The sequence below is a fragment of the Phycodurus eques genome, chromosome 2 (assembly GCF_024500275.1).
Source record: "Phycodurus eques isolate BA_2022a chromosome 2, UOR_Pequ_1.1, whole genome shotgun sequence".
Lineage (NCBI taxonomy): Eukaryota > Metazoa > Chordata > Actinopteri > Syngnathiformes > Syngnathidae > Phycodurus > Phycodurus eques.
Window position 1 is genome coordinate 13,211,394 of NC_084526.1, and position 20,088 is coordinate 13,231,481.

General features: G+C 41.5%; 1 protein-coding gene across 1 annotated transcript in view; it reads right to left on the reverse strand.

Annotated features, from left to right (window-relative positions):
- The window catches only part of nfatc3a (nuclear factor of activated T cells 3a), an 85,473-nt gene that overhangs the window by 46,891 nt on the left and 18,494 nt on the right, over nucleotides 1–20,088 (reverse strand). Inside the window, exon 3 of the mRNA XM_061667819.1 lies at nucleotides 7,173–7,335. Coding sequence (XP_061523803.1) covers nucleotides 7,173–7,335 — 163 coding nt within the window. The remainder of the gene's footprint in view (nucleotides 1–7,172; nucleotides 7,336–20,088) is intronic.

The following is a 20,088-nucleotide window of genomic DNA, read 5'->3' on the forward strand; positions in this document are numbered from 1 at the left end:
GTGATAAAGATACAGAACTGTACTGGACACTGTTGCTGGAAGTAATAGAATTAGCTTACAACCTCAGTCAGTCCTCAAGAACCAGTAGCTGGAATAAGCCATGTCAAAATATTTCAATGCAAATACTGTCATTGGTTTTTTTTTGCTACTGTGCAGTACATAGAGACAGGAAAGGCGTAAATCGTCATCCTGAAGACGGTTGTTTGAGACTGTCATTGAGGGTGACACACTTGTCACGTTTGGGGTGGTTGCTCTGTTTTCTTTGGTCAAGTGTGAGCATCATCCAAACTCTGGTGCATCCCAAACAAGTGCCCGAGACCTGAAGAGTGGGTCTCGGTCCACTTTCAAGTGAACTCTCGTGCAGAGCAGTTAATTTCGGTTCAAGCGTGAACACTGCATGAACCAAAGACAAAGAGCAGTGATAAAATGACAGCCAAAGTCCTGGATATTAAATAGCACATGCGCCGTGACCTCTCTCTCTCTGCTGTATTGTATCTCTCTGGTGCTTTTTAAAAGCCATTTTAGTAGCTTTTTGTGACAACTCAGCAAGCAAAAAAAAAATATAGTGTTCTTTCCAATAGACAGCACTTTTGTCTGGTCGGTATGAGGTATGCATATCGTCGCTGCATTGACTGTGGCCACATCATCTTCCCAAACTCAACATTTCAAATGTGTAAGAGCCATGAGTGACGCAATTAAAAAATAAACAAAATTAAAAAAGAAAAGAAAAGATGAGCTGATTAGACAGTAGACAGGAGGAAATCTGAACACAAACTTACCTTCGTGGCTGACGGGATTCCTTGTGCAACAAAGCATATAGATTTTTAACAGGCCTACTGAAATACATCTAATCTGACTATTTTTACTTGTTTTTGTCTACAAAATTTACAGAATTTCAATCTTGAAGAGAAATAGTGCTGAGAGTCAAGAATGGGTTCAGTTACACAAAACTTGTCAGACAGATGAAGTGTGCAAGAGTGTTAATAGATTTTCTCTAATGCTATTTTCAACACTTTAGATTGGTTAATCATTTGTTAAAACAACAGACCACGTGGAGACTGACCATTAGTATTTATTTGTGAAAAAAAATATGACATTGATCATAATTGGACAGCAGATTTCTGTCTAACAGCGACGATATGTTTTTTTTACGGGGCAACCTTTGGTCCAATGATTGGTCTGTACTACAGTACCCAAATGCAAGTGTGAATAGAGCCTGAGAGCAGTTTTGTACTTATGTTCTTTGTTGATCATGGTTGTTTGTTTTTGGGCTTGTCTTCTATGCATTACATCACAATGTGCACAGATACATTTTTGGATTAATTGTAGTTGCTAACTTAATATTCAAGTGCGTATCCATCCATCCATAACTTAATATTCAAGTGTATCCATCCATCCATCCATCCATCCATCCAACCGACCGATCGACCGACTTGTGCTTATTAGGATTGAGGCAAACTAAAGCTTATCCCACCTGATTTCCCGCAAGAGGCTGGGTAAACCCTTGGACTGGTTGCCAGTCAATCGCAGGGCTGTCTGATATGAAGAAGACATTATTTTACGCTGCTATAGCAGCCATCTGTTGCTTTGGCCAGTGTTTGACAGTCTGGGGGTGCGCTTCAATGTGTTCTAATGTTAATCAGACTCCAAAAATCTACAAATTTAAGTTAGCACATTTATACAACACATTTATCTTGTTTTTACCAACCCCTCTTAGTCCAAAATGACAACAGTGCTCAAAGGTGTATCGTAAAAACAAAAGTAGTATGTAGGTGATTAAAAACACTACCCTGCATTCCCTGTTCTCAGTCTTCCTTGTTTTTCTGTTGATACAGCAGCTCAGCAGTGCACGGCACAGTCACAAAAGGAAGTCACAGCCATGCCCATATGGCAGCTGTGGCGTCATTGGGTGACATCACACCGGTAAAGTCATGGCCCACAGAGAATACAGTGCAGGGATCACAGGAATGAAAGGGGGAAATCTATAACAGAGGACTATCGCTGGTACTGCTCCGGCAGCCGCTTCTGGAGTCCTACAGTTGGCTTCGTGTGGAATATGATGAAACGACAAGATGCAAAGCGGGGGGAAAAAATAAGCATTGTGTCACCCTTTGTAACTCTTAAAATATTATTTTTAACATCAATTATGCCTCATTATTGTGCGGCTGGATAGCTGTGACCAGATTTTGCTGGCACAAGTGTTATTGTGCCACAGGGGAATAACACTATCCACACCTTCAATGCACCTGGGAAACACGATATGTGCAAGCTTGTTTACACTTATGTGTGCTCTGACCCCCTTGCAACCAGTGGAGTGGGTCAAGTAACTTGAAGTTAACCCTTTATTACCTTTTGAGCATTTCTCATTGATCTGTCCTAATAATGTACAGTAACTGTAGAGTGTGCAAGGGCACATTGCAGGTGTAGTTTCATACGTAGTATGTTTTTGGAATAACAAGAATTACGTCATATGGTAAGACGTTGCATTATGATGAAGATGAAATACGGAGTATTTAGTAACCAATATGAGTACTGAAGAGCTAGTTCTCATTATAAAAACTATTGCATTGCATTAGGCAGATATTTAATTTGAAATTTTGGTCTATTAAAAACTCAACATTAATTACAGGAACGAAACAAAACAAACCAGCAGCATTAAAACTACTGTATATGAAACTGTACATTATAGCCAACTTTTTTTCTTAAAATGGTGTCCTATAAAAAGTGTCCCTGCTGAGATTCTAAAATCATCCGCGATTCTATTAACTCACTCGGCACAGATTACTCCTCTTGCTGTGACTTAAACTTCCGTTCAAGTCCTGCCCTATTTTGCAGTCATACTGTACCACTATTAGCTGTCTTTTCAGTGACTCTTGATGCATCATTGGACACATCAATCATTGTAGCAGCACCGCTGATTGGTCATACTCAATGTGATTACATGACAAGGTCTTTTTATTGTCTTGAGTTTATTTAGGTACATTTTATTGTTTTGGTGAGGTGACTCAAAAGGACCGGAGAAGTAGTGTATTATTGTAACTAACTGCTTTCAAATCACAGTAAGTGGAAATCCATAATATATTACATTTCTAGTCATACTCAATGTGATTACATGACAAGGTACCGTATTTTCATGACCATAAGGCGCACTTAAAAGTCTTAAATTTTCTCCAAAATGGACGGGGCGCCTTATAATGCACCGAGTTCCAAAATCTGACATGACTGAAGACAGCATGCGGGCGTAAAGGGGGAAGGGTGCGTGTGACAGAGGTCGCTAAAGACACGCCCCCAGTAGGTATATCGTTCCGGTATGTGCATCGGTTTGGCTAAGGACCCCCGAAAATGGCACCTACGAAGAGACACGCTTACGAAACACAGTTTAAACTGCAAGCTATTAGTTACGTGGAGGAACATGGGAATCGAGCAGCCGCGAGAGAATTCAAGATAAACGAATCCATGGTTCGCAAGTGGAGGAAGCAGGAAAATGAGCTTCACCAAGTCAAGAAGACGAAGCTGAGTTTCCGCGGAAACAAACTGCGGTCAAGCCAGCCTCCACTCGTAAAGTAGCAGTCAAGCCCGACACCCCTAATTTTGTTCATACTAGGCATTATGGTAATAAGTTGCCAACTCGCGGCGAAAGCCCCCTTCAAAATAAAAGCCTCCCTATAATACGGACGTCAATGCTCTTCGGTTAAGGAATGCAACCAGCAAGGTTAATTTGAATCTTGAGATGGATTAAAAAATGTAGTTTATTTGATATCCTATGAAAAATAAATGGTAACTGGACTGCACTTATATAGCCCTTTATCTACACCATCACAGTGCCCAAAGCGCTTTACAAAGCCTCACATTCACACACACATTCATAAACCAATGGGCGACTGCTGCCATGCAAGGCATTGCCAGGCCCACTGAGAGCAAATAAGTGCAGTCCATTTACTATTTATTTTTCCTAAGATATCAAATAAACTAAATTTTTTAATGTATCTCAAGAGTCAAATGAACTTTGCTGTTTGCATTCCTTAACCGAAGAGCACTGACGTCCGTATTATTGGAAAGATTTTATTTTGAAGCTGGCTTTCACCGCGAGTTGGCGTCCTATTACCGTAATGCCTAATATGAACAAATTTAGGGGCGGCTGGCTTGACTGCTACTTTACGAGTGGAGGCTGGCTTGACCGCAGTGGAAAACAAGGCGAGGTGGCCCGAGTTGGAAGACCAACTCGAGCAATGGATTGACAGATGGCGAACACAGTTTTACGAAGACTAGGAGGCAGCGCCGGGCGAGTTACGCCACAATTTGTGAATGCTTGGGCTAACGTGTCTGCTTGCACTGTTGTTCGAGCTTTCGTAAAAGCCGGCATCATTTCTGAGGAGCCGCATGACAACGAGACTGACTCTGACAATGACGAGAGAGAACCTGGCGAGTTTGATGGAGAACTTGCCCAGCTGTTCATTTCGGATACAGAAGATGAGGACTTTGATGGATTTGTGGATGAGGTGTGATAAAAAAATAACGTGAGTACATTGTTAAATACTTCAATAAAGTACCACCGAACTCAGTTTTGCTCCCGCTGCCTTTTTAAAAACATTGTTTTAGCGTGCATGCAAGCTACCGTATGTTTTACCATGCCTGCGCCCAATAATACGGTGCGCCTTTTTTATGTGTTAAATACAGAAATAGACCCCGTAACTGAGACTGCACCTTTTAATACGGTGCGCCTTATGGTCATGAAAATACGGTACTTTTTATTGTCTTGAGTTTATTTAGGTACATTTTATTGTTTTGGTGAGGTGACTCAAAAGGACCGGAGAAGTAGTGTAATATCGTAACTAACTGCTTTCAAATCACAGTAAGTGGAAATCCATAATATATTACATTGATAAAATAACTTATCCAACACTGGTATTAAACACTATAGGATGTAATGCAACTGCACTACCCAAACAAAGAATGAGAAATCAGGGCAAGTGTATAGAAAAGCTTGGTTGACAAACTTTGACCGCTAAATTATGCATCGTCACATATGGCAGGATAGAATCTTGGTCACGCTGAGGTTGAAATGGTTAATTATCAGCCTGGAGGGGAGCCTGCCTGACTGATTATGTGAGAACAGACAGGCCGGTTCTTAAGCGGCAACAACAATAAAACGAGATTTTTGGTCTTCCGGGTTCTTTTCAAGAGATTTCATGACGACAGCTGTTCGACCTTTCCAACTGAAACCATGTCATAACTGTTCTACCTTGCACTCAATCTGCATAATTATCATATTACTGCTCTTTCAACAACCTGTTACACGACAAAAATGATGCAAAAAAATGCCCCTACATAGAGAATAGTTAATAGTAAATGCTATAAAAAGTCTCAGTCTCACCTCGACAAATTTAGAGCTGGTCAGGCTCGATGTGCCCCACATATTCCATGTTTTTACACACACACAAAAAAAAAAAATCATAAAAAGCCAAAAAAAGGGTTAGAAAAGTGTTAATTCTTTTGACAGGTTATTAGGTCATTACAGTATTATTTTTAACCTGCATGTGTCATTCGTGTCTGTGTCATTGCAGACAAGTGGCGGCCAGTTTTGATTTGTTTTTATATTTTAATTCATGTGTAGCATATTGTGTTGCATAATTTTTGTATGAAAACCACTTATAAATAAAGTCTGATTGATTGATTGATTGATTGAGTGATTGACTGATACTCACTTAATACATGTGTAATGTGCTGGTATCACAGCTTTTGTGCAACCTTTGAGGTGTAGCACACTGTAAATTAACCAAATTTACAGAGCTATCTACATTTTGGAAAATAGGACTAAAATAAATATGATTACAGGTATCCAGATTAAGGTACAGTTGGGTGAATGGAATGTGTGCAGTGTTCCTGATGGGCTGTAGGGCCGCTATTGAAGCACTCAGGAACTCAGCCATTGTTAGGGTTCACAACAGGTTCTACTTTAATCACACAGAAGGATGCTTGTTACCGTAGCCGTAAATTATTAGGGGACGAGGTCTTTTACTATTGCTTGCTCAAATGTTTTTTTGTCTATGAGGCATGGTATTTATATATTTATATATATACACGTTTGTGTGTGTGTGTAAAATAAAACCATACAGTAGATGCTTATTACCAGCTTGAAGCAGCTGTACAATATTAAATAGTCAACCGATCAGGTTAGAAGTACTGAGGAAACACCAAGATGTTGGAGGAGGTAAAAATACTTCGAAAACGTTATCAGTTACTGGCATCTGTAACTCAAGTATGAAGAGTATTCCAAGTACGAAGGGGTTTCTAATGCTTGTGGTGAGAGTACACTGTGTTTCAAATGCGGAAGGAAATCCCTGAAAAGTGGTGAAACAGTCTGACTGAGGAAGTGGCAGCTGAATTCAGCAACTAATTTTGGCTCAGTCTATCTCTTATTTTGAGGACAACTTCAGCACAAAAGGGTGCAATAGTTGAACTCTTTGGTATGAAGTTGGATGTTGTGTGTGTGAAACCTATAAAATAAATAAGAATAAAAATGGTTTAAAAAACAAACAAACAGAAAACAATGATTTGTAAATCCTTTTCAACCTATAGGTCACAAAGACAAGATATTTAATGCTCTAACTGATGCACTTTGTTTTTGCAAATAATCACTCATTTTGAATTTGATGCCTTTAAGCCCTTCCAAAAATTCTGGAACAGGGGCAACAAAAGACTGAGGAATGCTAAAAAAAACCCATCTGTTTGGAACATTCCATAGGTGAACAGGTTAATTGGAAACAGGTGAGTTCAGCATCATGAATGCTTATAAATGGAGCATCCCCAAAAGGCTCAGTTTGTTCACAAGCAAGAATGGGGCGAGGTTCACCACTTTGTGAACTGTGTGAGCAAATTGTCCAACAGTTTAAGAACAATGTTTCTCAAAGTACAATTGCAAGAAATTTAGGGATTTCATAATTTACGGTCCACAATATCATCAAAAGATTCAGAGAATCTGGAGAAATCGCTGCACGAAAGCAGCAAGGTCGAAATTCAACACTGAATGCCCGTGACCGATCCTTTCCAGCGGCACTGCAATAAAAACTGGCATCATTGGTTTAATGACACAATAGTCCAGGGTGTAAGGCAGTAAAAATCTGCAATCTGCTGGCTTCAAAGTGTTTGTTAAACACCAAAATATGTGATACCTTGACAATGGGATGGCCACTCGATGCCGCTTTGACAGCTCCTCTGCTGCCCTCGGTCTCGTAGTGCGCTCGGTGGTGCGCTTTAGGTTGCACTTCAATCTTCAGATCGTACTGGCCGAACTGACTTGGAAGCGGCCAGTCGAGGGGAGGAAGTGAGGATGTCCTGAGGAGAAAAGACCGCACATACACAATTGAAATTTAAAATAGTACTCAGTAGTGAGAAGACTTCTGGCAACAAGCCATCATAAAGCACCAAATTTGTGTTTGTCCATTGTTTTGTTATTCCTGGATCTGACTACAAGATTTGAGGCCCGTTATTGACCCAATTTGCTATGGTGGCCGATTTCCAAGATCGGGCCTGACATATTTTTTCTGGAATGACAAAATTCGTTTTGTTTGTCAATTTGGCATCAGAGAAGCTCTACAATGCCAATGGAAAGTCTCACGTTTGATTTTTTTTTTGGATATCTTCCGTTTATGTGACATATCAACGAGAACCTACGACATAGCACCTTGACATCGACCCCGAGGGAGTCCACCTTACAATGGTGCCTCACTTCCTTTTGCTACCGTTGTCAGCATTTAGTCACGCTCACCATATCTAACAGAAAGAGGGACGAGTAGAAGAAAGAAATTAAAGAAAAGCTCGTGGAGTTATGGCAGCAGCAAACCTGCAGTTTTGATGTTGGGTGTGACTATTACCATGACCACAAAAAAGAAAAAGAAAAAGTTGGAGCAAAATAGCTTGCTACATAACGTTATGTTGTCTGCTTGCTAGCTGGATGAAACGTACATGAACATTACTTCAAGCTCTTCTTGAAGAATGGACAGCCCAGACCGTCCTTTCCGGAACACCAAGGGATGAGATGAAAACATTTTTTAAATTCTTTTTGTTCTTTTTTTCATCACAAAACATTGCCACAATCAAAATTAGTGCCTCTTCCTCTGTGATTGTTGTTGTTGCTGCTATGGTTATATCCGGTACATGTTTTCCGGACCCGCCTCCCTCAACAGCTTGATTTGACAAGATTAGCTCAATGATCGTAAAAGAAGGGATATTTTAATATTGTAATATATTGTGTAGTGTTGCCAGTGTTCTGGCTGAGACTAACAGGATTTTATGGCAGTAGTCTTAGTGCCGGCGGCACGGTGGACGACTGGTTAGAGCGTCTGCCTCACAGTTCTGAGGATTGGGGTTCAATCCTCGGTCCCGCCTATATGGCGTTTGCATGTTCTCCCCGTGCCTGCGTGGGTTTTCTCCAGGCACTCCGGTTTCCTCCCACATCCCAAACACATGCATGGTAGGTTAATTGACAACTCTAAATTGCCCGTAGGTGTGTATGTGAGTGTGAATGGTTGTTTGTTTGTATGTGCCCTGCGATTGACTGGCAACCAGTTCAGGGTGTACCCCGCCTCCTGCCTGAGGATAGCTGGGATAGGCTCCAGCACGCCCGCGACCCTCGTGAGGAGAAGTGGCTCAGAAAATGGATGGATGGATGGATGGATAGTCTTCGTGCCATTGTGAGAGTAGTCTGACCCTGACTTTGGTTAACAGGCTACTTCCTCCATAGAAGCAATAAATTCCTTTATTCGAATCTGCACCGAAATTGTAATTAATAATAAGAGTTGTATTACCCTTTCAAGGCTGAGGAAATATACAGTGGAACGCCTCCGAGGTCGTACTATTTGTAGACTGAACAACATTTTGGGGAAAAATGTGCACAAAAACACAAATCTTAGATGTCCATCCATCCATTTCCTATACCGCTTATCCTCACCAGGGTCGCGGGGGTGCTGGAGCCTATCCCAGCTATCTTCGGGCGTTCTCTGGAGCCGGGGTACACCCTGAACCGGTCGCCAGCCAATCGCAGGACACACGAAACAAACAACCATTCGCACTCACAATCACGCCTACGGGCAATTTGGAGTCTCCAATCAACCTATCATGCATGTTTTAGGGATGTGGGAGGAAACCGGAGTGCCCGGAGAAAACCCACCCAGGCACGGGAAGAACATGTAACCTCCACACAGGCAGGGCCGGGATTTGAACGCCGGTCCCCAGAACTGTGAGGCGGATGTGCTAACCAGTCGATCACCGTGCCGGCTATCTTAGATGTCAACCAAGTAAATGTAAGTGTTTTTATTCATTGTATTTATGATGACTTATGTGATTATCACAACAGAACAGAAAAATGGACCTTACGAGGGTAGTATGGTGAAGAGTGCTACATGCAGCTCTATTATGGCTTATCACAATATTGCTGAATTCAAACAAAAGAAAAAGAAGGAATTGTACCGTGCAACTGTGTTCAGTCTGAATCTGATAGTTAACAAATGTTAAAGTGCCCAACAGCTAAAGTCAATGGCCATTAATTTGAATGGGAAATTTAGATGGTTTACCAGCATCCTACTGCTGTTAAATCATAGTTATACTATAGTCTGTTCTAACACTAATATCTCCAAGAGGTACTTGTCAGTTGCTAGCTGCTATCTGTTTGGATCAAGCAATAATAACAGGGTAGGAGAATGTGTGTGTACTGTCAAGGTGTTTGTTGTGCAAGTGTACTTCATATGTAGTGTGCCACACGACCTGGCATTGTGTTTTTCTGACGAACTGAGTCTCTCTATTCAAGTGAATTATATTGGTCAAAATCCAATTTTGGAATCATAGCCATGAAAAATGAATATTAACCCAGTCAAAACTTGTCGGAAGGGATTTATGATGTAATTCATTGTATACTGTATTTAAAATGTTGCGCTAAATGCACTACTCTAAACACTTAACATTTCAGTTACGTAGAGCTTGAATTATAAAATATTTTGTCTGAAAATATGAATTGCAATCAACGGAGACGCATTAGACTGGTGCAGAAAGTAAGGTAAAGATGGGAATGTGATATCTAAATGTGGTAAGAAAGTCCACGTGGTATTCAGGGTGGTGCAAGGGTCAGATAAACACCAGACTTTGCCCAGGAGAACCATTACTTGTTCCCCAAACACCTAACCTATAATTCCATTACAACAAGCTGGCAATTTTTTGACTTGAGTTCGTTGTCACATTTCTGTGGGGCCAATTATGTATTACTCGTGCACTCACTGTAGTTGTCTCGCCATGCTGCACTATTTGCATATACTGGCCACTCATGCCAGAGTAGCATCTGCTCCATTTGCACACTGATTGAGGAGTATCTGTAACATTTGCACAACCAACATTGTCCCAGATGATCGCACTACTCGTCACTTTAAACCGCATACACTCTTTGAAGTCTCAGCGCCCTTTGCACAATGGTCATTGCACCGGACTATTGCAATATTAGTCGTTCGAACTGCTCTAAGTGCTAGAGGACTCTGCATCTTTTTGCACAATTGTTTTTTGTCAATGTCTTTATGTCCCCAAAGTGTTCTGTAAATTGACTGTTTGTTGTACTAGAGCGGCTCCAACTACCGGAGACAAATTCCTTGTGTGTTTTGGACATACTTGGCAAATAAAGATGATTCTGATTCTGATACTGATCACAAAAGCTTCTTATGTCTTTGTTCTCTCTTGTGTAACTTGCACTACTTCCAAGACACTAAGCACATCACCGGTGTAAAGGCAGTTTGGTAAACTTTAGGTTTTCCTGACAGGAGCCATGACATAATCACCTGATCAAGTGTGGCTTGTAAGGCTGCCACGGTAATATAAGTAGAGAAGGCCAGATGAAACCTGAGCAGGGACAGAAGGGTGCCTTATAGATTGTCTCAGCATAACCTTTCTCAAATGTCCAAGTCCTACTGGAGAGGCATCATCCTACCCGCAGATGTATACTACAATACAATGTATTGACTTTATGTATTCACTGTAAGTACTAGACAAAAAAGATTCAATCAATTTATTTTTGTTTTGTCCAATTTATAGTTCAAGGTTGTTTACTGGGTACTTGTCATGGGTGTGTGTTCTGTTTTTTTGTCTTCCCCCTGTCTCATACACACCTGCTCCTGTGAGCATCTTCCCCACCTGTGCCTCGGTACCCTAATTACCCCATGCATTTAACCTCGTGTTTCTTTCTTTATGGTCACCAGTTTGTTGTACCTAGTTGTCACGTTCCAGCATTCCTTGTTTCCATGTCACCAACTCACAGTAAGACGAGACCCTGTTGTGATTATTGACCTTGCCTTTTTGCCTCACGTTTTTTGGATACTGTTGCCTTTGCGGATTGCCTGCCTCTGTACCGACCTCTGCCCGTTTATTAAACCTCTCTTTTTAAAAGTTCGCAAATTTCTACAGAAAGTTCATTAGAAATTTCAGTTCAATAGCCTCGCCTTTGCATGATCTTACCTCGCCACATACACCATTTGTGTGGAACCCGCTTTGTGACTCAACCTTTCAGAAACTAAAATTGAGCTTTACCACCGCTCCCATCCTCACTTTGCCAGATCCCAAACAGCAGTTTGTTGTAGAAGTTGATGCGTCTGATGCCGGAATAGGAGCAGTGCTCTCCCAGAAATGTCTCAAGGATGGTAAGTTTCATCCTTGTGTTATCTCTCGAAAAAACTGACTCCAGCCGAGAGAAATTACGACATAGGTGACCGTGAACTGCTTTCTGTCAATGTGGCTTTGGTGGAGTGGAGGCACTGGCTAGAAGGGGTTCAGACCCCGTTTTTAGTATGGACGGATCACAACAACTTTGAGTATCTCAAGTCCGCTAAAACATTAAATGCTAGGCAGGCTAGATGGACTCTATTCTTCATAAGATTTAATTTCACGTTATCCTGCCGACCTGGTTCTAAAAATGGTAAGCCAGATGCTTTATTGCGTATTTTCTGCGTAGAGAATTGTTCGTCCGACCCTAAAACCATTTTGCCCAAGTCATGTTTCATTTCTGCTTTTGTTTGAGACATTGAAACTGCGATAAAAGAGGCTCTGAAGAACACTCTTAGCCCTGAAGATTGCCCTGAAAACAGCCTTTATGTGGTCCCGACCTTAAGGAGAAGAGTTATCCACTGGACTCACACGAACAGGACTGTATGTCACCCAGGCATTGCCAAAACTCAATCTGTGGTCGAACAGCGCTTTTGGTGGCCTAATGTTACGTCAATGCTTGCCAGGTATGTGCTGCTAACAAGCCCACTCGTCAACGTCCTTCTGGGGAATTGCGACCCCTGCCAATTCCACAACGTCCTTGGTCAGACATTTCCGTAGACTCTGTGACAGGATTACCGGCCCCTTAAGGAAATACCACCATTCTCACAGTTGTTGACAAGTTCTCTAAGATGGCACACTTCATTGCACTGCCGAAACTCCTCTCAGCTAAAGAAAATGCCAAGTTGATGATAAACCAGGTATTCAAGTTTCATGGTTTTCCAAAGAATGTGGTATCAGATAGTGGACCCTAATTTGTTTCACGATTTAGGAAGGAGTTTTGCAAATTAATAGGTGCTTATTGTCAGTCTGTCTTCTGGGTTTCATCCTGAAACCAACGGACAAACTGAGAGGCTGAACCAGGACCTGGAGACTGGTCTCCGATGTCTCGCGTCACAGGAGCCACAATCCTGCACTCAGAAGCTGGTTTGGGTCGAGTTCTCTCACAATTCTCTCCCCTCTGCATCCACTGATCTATCGCCTTTTCACATTGTCCATCTCTGTTTCCTGCCATAGCCCCAGAATCCATGGTTCCATCTGCATTGACCTTGGTGAGACGCTGCAGGAGGACCTGGGAGCGAGCCCGCTAAATGCTGCTACGCCAAGGACGGTCCTACAAGAGCGCAGCTGACCGTAGGAGGACGCCAGCCCCTAACTACAAAGTGGGTCAGCGAGTTTGGCTCTCCACCAAGCATATTCCACTCAGGGTGGAATCCCATAAGCTCGCTCCCAGGTTTGTTGGGCCCTTCCCCATCACAAAGGTCATCAACCCTGTCACCATAAAGCTTAGGCTCTCAAGGTCGATGCGGGTCCACCCTGCATTTCACGTCAGCTTGCTCAAGCCCGCCCGGGAGTCCCGTCTGGGACTATCCATTTGAATTGGAGTCGTGCATTTTGGGTCCTGTCCTTTGTTCCGTTCATGACAGTACTAGGGTTGAATGGACTAAATTTGTCCCAATTCAGGGGCTGCATCCTTTGAGGGCTGACCACGTCATAACGGTGCACAAAAGCTGCTCCAATTTGAAGGTTTCAGTTGTGATCTTCTTTATACTTGGATTCCTTGCAGAATGCATCACTCGTCTTCAGCAAAGTGGAGTGTAATTGATTCAGTTTCAACTCGTTTGTGGTATGGTCTAAAGAAAACCAACAAGACACGAGCTATACGGCGTTCAACTATGCCTCTGGAAAGCATTATTCTTCTCTCTACAATACTGACATGGAAACAGGACATTCAGAGAGTTTTATTAAATAATCGTGTTTGAAATAGTATATATATTATTATTATTTTCTTTTCTTTACAACGATTGACATTTTGGAGGGGGATCGATCAAGAACAACTTAAGTATAATCAGCCACAATGTAGACATCTCAAAGAGGATGTATTGCCCAACTATTGTCCATCCATCCATCCATTTTCTGAGCCGCTTCTCCTCACTAGGGTCGCGGGCGTGCTGGAGCCTATCCCAGCTGTCATCGGGCAGGAGGCAGGGTACACCCTGAACTGGTTGCCAGCCAATCGCAGGGCACATATAAACAAACAACCATTCATAGTCACAGTCATGCCTATGGGCAATTTAGAGTCTCCAATTAATGCATGTTTTTGGGATGTGGGAGGAAACCGGAGTGCCCAGAGAAAACCCACTGCAGGCACGGGGAGAACATGCAAACTCCACACAGGCCAGGGCCAGGGATTGAACCCGGGTCCTCAGAACTGTGAGGCTGACGCTCTAACCAGTCGTCCACCGTCCCGCCCCCAACTATTGTATGATCTCAAAAACCCAACCCGATTAGCACATTTTTACTCAATACTCATTGGGAATGATGAATAGGTTTTTGTGGATTTGTGTTACTGAATAGCAATCTTCACATCAATGTGTCAGGAAGGAGCCTCTTTTATACAGAAATTCAGCAAAATTGCTCCATCTGAGCTGTAACAGAAGAACAGCATTTATCTGCCTTTTCCTTTTACACAGAACTCAGCGAAGCAGCACCTGCTTGTTCTTTTACATAGCAACACAACAACATGCAATCACATAACTAGATGAGTACGGCTATCAGTGCCAGCCTCTGGTGTATAAAATACTGGTCGGACAGTGACAACGTATTTCAACAAAACTGGGTGGGAGAAGTGAGTGTTGGGTATTAAACTTCACACCTCACATTGCTGCCTCTCTTACAACTCTGATACTCCTTGAGAAGGCCGGAAATTGCTGGCTCCACTTTGTTCCCCACATTCTTTTCCCATGCTGTTTATGCAGAACAGCAACAAAACAAAAAGGTAGAAAAACAACAGCTACAGTGTGGCTACTGTTATGGACGAAATGTCTACCTGCAATAGAGAGGCGAGAAGATCAAATGACTGCATCAGCGAAAGGTTGACGTTATAGTCTAGAAAGTGGCTAGCACGGGCAAGCACATGTGTTATGTCTGTGCATATGTTTACATCAGTCTATGTACACAACTGTGTGGGTGGGTGTTGTTGACCTTGTTACCATATGCACCCTCTGGTGATTTACAACACTATAAGGGCCAGTGCACACACTGTAGGCCGTCATCTGGTGAACAGACAGCAGACTTTTAGCCTAAAATAATACATGTTGAACTTTTGAATCCATTTATCACCCTTTAATGTGGATACTATTTAGAAGACGCAAGCCTCTCCTCTTAGCCATTGCAGTGTAACTATGTAAGATTTATACTGCTGATACACAGTTCAAAGTTCTTTTATTGAACACAGGAGCACAGTGTGTTTTCCCTCCAAAGCCCGATCTCGTCAAACAATGTTCTTTTTTAATTTTACTGCACTGTTATTTGTCTTGAAGATCAAAACGTTCAAGATTTATGGCACAGTTAAACTTTGTTTATGGGTGCTTTCATGGCCTCGACCAATTAACTGCCTTTCAAATCTCGTCAAGTAGCGATAGCATTCATAATCATAAAAGAGAGAACTTGTCCAGACAGTGTCTGGAAATGCAAACTAATGGAAAAATTCCTAGCATTTGTTCAAATAAAAACATGCTGCACACCTGCTTTCTATAAGGATGGATAATGCAAGGAAACTTGTGATATGATACTTTGTATTGCGATAATTTGCCAACAATAATGATAATATCACAATAGTGTTTACTGTCATCACAAACTAGGCGATGAACGCTGCTGAAAATCCATCCATCCATCCATTTTCTGAGCCGCTTCTCCTCACTAGGGTCGCGGGCGTGCTGGAGCCTATCCCAGCTGTCATCGGGCAGGAGGCGGGATACACCCTGAACTGGTTGCCAGCCAATCGCAAGGCACATAGAAACAAACAACCATTTGCACTCACAGTCATGCCTACGGGCAATTTAGAGTCTCCAATTAATGCATGTTTTTGGGATGTGGGAGGAAACCGGAGTGCCCAGAGAAAACCCACGCAGGCACGGGGAGAACATGCAAACTCCACAGAGGCGGGGCCGGGGATTGAACCCGGGGAACTGTGAGGCTGACGCTCTAACCAGTCGGCTTTGTTTTTTTTGTTTTTTTTTTAAATAAAACAATTGATAAACCCGCTGCATAGTAAAACTTTTTTTTAATCGGTCGTATAGAAATGCACAGAGAATATGGAGATACACGTCATTTTTAATAAATCAACATTGCCGTTAAGTGTGTCCTACATTTCCACAAAATAGTGGCTGAGGGCTTTTATTTACTAAACTATAGATGGAGGAGGTGTCTATTAGCATTTCTCCAATAAAGCAAAACTTATCTTTATGTCAAGTGAACAGTTTAAAACAAAACAAATAGGAATATTATGGAGAAATGCAGCGAAACGACAAGACGACACCGTGTGAACATTAGCGTCTTTGAAGAGTTATTTACAGTTATTACTCGATTTCTTTCCCTGATGAGAAACGGAAATTCACTTCTAGAACAATTTGTCTGAATTTCCATATTTTCAAAACTTTGCCAAGAACATTACCGCAAGACAGGCATTGCAGGATATTAGGTAATAGGATAAAAATAATTATGTTCAGTTGTACAACCACAATTCCAATGAAGTTGGGACGTTGTGTTAAACATAAATAAAAACAGAATACAATGATTTACAAATCATGTTCAACCTATATTTAATTGATTACACTACAAAGACAATATATTTAATATTCAAACTAATAAACTTTATTGTTTTTAGCAAATAATCATTAACTTAGAATTTTATGGCTGCAACACGTTCCAAAAAAGCTTGGACAGGTGGCAAAAAAAACTGAGAAAGTCAGGTGGGTGCCATGATTGGGTATAAAAGGAGCTTCCCTGAATTGCTCAGTCATTCACAAGCAAAGATGGGGCGAGGTTCACCTCTTTGTGAACAAGTGCTTGAGAAAATAGTTGAACAGTTTAAGGACAATGTTCCTCAACATACAATTGCAAGGAATTTATGGATTTCATCATCTACGGTCCATATCATCATCAAAAGGTTCTGAGAATCTGGAGAAATCACTGCATGTAAGCGGCAAGGCCAAAAACCAACATTGAATGCCCGTGACCTTCGATCCCTCAGGCGGCACTGCATCAAAAACCGACATCGATGTGTAAAGGATATCACAACATGGGCTCAGGAACACTTCAGAAAACCAATGTCAGTAATTACAATTCGGCGCTACATCCGTAGTGTAACTTGAAACTCGACTATGTAAAGCAAAAGCCATTTACTAACAACACCCAGAAATGCCGCCGGCTTCTCTGGACCCGAGCTCATCTAAGATGGACTGATGCAAAGTGGAAAAGTGTTCTGTGGTCCGACGAGTGAACATTTCTAATTGTTTTGGGAAATTGTGGACGTTGTGTCCTCCGGGCCAGAGGAAAAGAACCATCCAGACCGTTATGGACGCAAAGTTAAAAAGCCAGCATCTGTGATGGTATGGGGCTGTGTTAGTGCCTATGGCATGGGTAACTTACACGTCTGTGAAGGCATCATTAATGCTGAACGGTACATACAGATTTTGGAGAAACATATGCTGCCATCCAAGCAACGTCTTTTTCATGGACGGCCCGTGCTTATTTTCAGCAAGACAATGCCAAACCACATTCTGCACGTGTTACAACAGCGTGGCTTCGTAGTAAAAGAGTGCGGGTACTCCCATTGAAAATGTGTGGCGCATTATGAAGCGTAAAATACGACAACGGAGACCCCGGACCGTTGAACAGATGAAGCTGTACATCGAGCAAGAATGGGAAAGAATTCCACCTACAAAGCTTCAACAATTAGTGTCCTCAGTTCCCAAACGTTTATTGAGTGTTAAAAGAAAAGGTGATAGGTAACACAGTGGTAAACATGACCCTGTCCCAGCTTTTTTGGAACGTGTTGCAGCCATAAAATTCTAAGTTAATGATTTGCTAAAAACAATAAAGTTTATCAGTTTGAACATTAAATATATTTTCTTTGTAGTGTATTCAATTAAATATAGGTTGAACATGATTTGCAAATCATTGTATTCTGTTTTTATTTATGTTTAACACAACGTCCCAACTTCATTGGAATTGGGTTTGTACAACATAATCATCACTTTATAATTGTAATTTTTATTAAATTATGGCTTCAATATTTGTCATTTCAATGTTTTTATTGCATCAACCTTGTAATGGCAGACACAGTTGCAGCCTGAATCAAAGTATATGAGATTTGGACGTGCCATCGTCAAAATACACGTGTCTTTGGATTAATTCTCCTTGACCAATTCTGTTTTTAACCTTGGTAAAAAAAATATATATATAATCTGATTAATGAGACCTAAAAAGTCAATTAAAACTCAGCACTCTATTTTGCAAACAAACAAATAACTTGCTGATAGATTGAATTGGATAGTTTATGCATGGACAATAGTTTAGATTTCCATTTTTTGAATGCACTTATATATATATATGTCTTCTCTTGCATGTTATTTATATTATAGATTTATATTTCCTATATCCACAACTGGTACTGAAATGATGGAGATTTCCACATTGTGGGACTAACAAATGTTACAGTATTACAAATATTTATTATTAATCATAATTAATCATAAAACACATTTTTAACCTGACCCCGTTCTCAGATGACGTCTCCAGCGACGTATTAATTCATTTCCGTTTCAGAGGGCATCTTGTGAGGTCGTGAATTATTTTACATTTATATCTCCACAGCCGCATTAAATGTACTGTATCACCCAATCACTTATTTCAGTGTTTTGCGACTTCATGACACGATAGCTTAGCAATTAGCATCATGCGCTTCCATCTTTTACTACCTTACTTCTCGCACTCCCATCATGATCACGTAAATGTAAGAAGCATGGCCCCGCTGTGTGGAGTTTGCATGTTCTCCCCGTGCCTGGGTAGGGTTTCCTCCCACATACCAAAAACATGCGTGGTAGGTTGATTGAAGACTCTAAATTGCCCGAGTGTGAATGGTGTTTGTTTCTATGTGACCCGCGATTGGCTGGCGACCGGTTCAGGGTGTACCCCGCCTCCCGCCCGAAGATAGCTGGGATAAGCTCCAGCAGGCCCGCGACCCTAGGGAAGATAAGCGGTAAAGAAAATGGATGGATGGAAAATAGGCCCCTTGACTCAACAAATGTTGGAATACACTGATCTACTCATTACTCTCCTAAATATAAGCTAAATATATTAAGTATGATGCGGCGTCATGGTGGACAACTGGTTAACACGTCTGCCTCACAGTTCTGAGGACCCGGGTTCAAATCCCGCCTCACCTGTGTGGAGTTTGCATGTTCTCCCCGTCCCATATCCCAAAAAGATGCATGGTAGGTTAATTGAAAACTCTAAATTGCCTGTAGGTATGAATGTGAGTGTGAATTGTTGTTTGTTTATATGTGCCCTGCAATTGGCTGGATGACCAGTTCAGGGTGTCCCTTGCCTCTTGCCTCGAGTCACCTGGGATTGGCTCCAGCACGACCGCGACCCTAGTTAGGATAAGCGGTATGGAATATGAATGAATGAATGAAAGTTATGACGCACATGTTTCATGATTAATATCCAATAGGAGTAGAGGAGTGATTGTTACATGTATTATTATTATCTACCTGATGGTAATCATATGTGGATCAGCTCAGCTCATGCATAAACTTCACTCCACAAACTTCTTCATCCCTCCATTTTATGAGATGGACAATATTCTCATTATTTTGGCTCTAAAAACCACCACAATGGATTAAAATTGAAACGAACAAAATGTGCTTTAACTGCAGACTTTAATTTGAAGGTATTTACATCCAAATCAGGTAAACGGTGTAGGGATTATAACAGTTTGTGTATATCCAACACTTACAGTACATGCCTAATAATTTTTTAAGGGGGCTGGTTAGCTGTGCTGCATACTAGCATTGCGTATCCTCGGGTTGCTGAAGTAGGTCTGACGCATATCTCACAATTGTACCGTATATAATATACCCTTGGAGGTTTGATTCGGCACTATTAATTTTCTAGGTAATATGCCCAAACTTATTTTTCTTACTCTACAATGCTGCCCCGGAGCCAAAGAAATACTAAAAACAACTCTCTTTGGGATTACCTTAAAGGTGATGGGAAATGTAGTTTTCTTTGCAAGATCATGACGTATTGACAGCGAGGCAAACGGGCATTGTTACTACGTTACCCAGAATTAAACATTGGCTCAGGGCGGACAAAAGACGCTAGTATAGGGTGTATTTGAAAATAACCTAAGCGAGCTCTGCTAGACTCCGCACCGTTCGGAAACTCAGAGCGCTGTTGGACTGTGCACTCTCAGAGTTGAGTTAGGGGCATTAGATTGAATTTCCA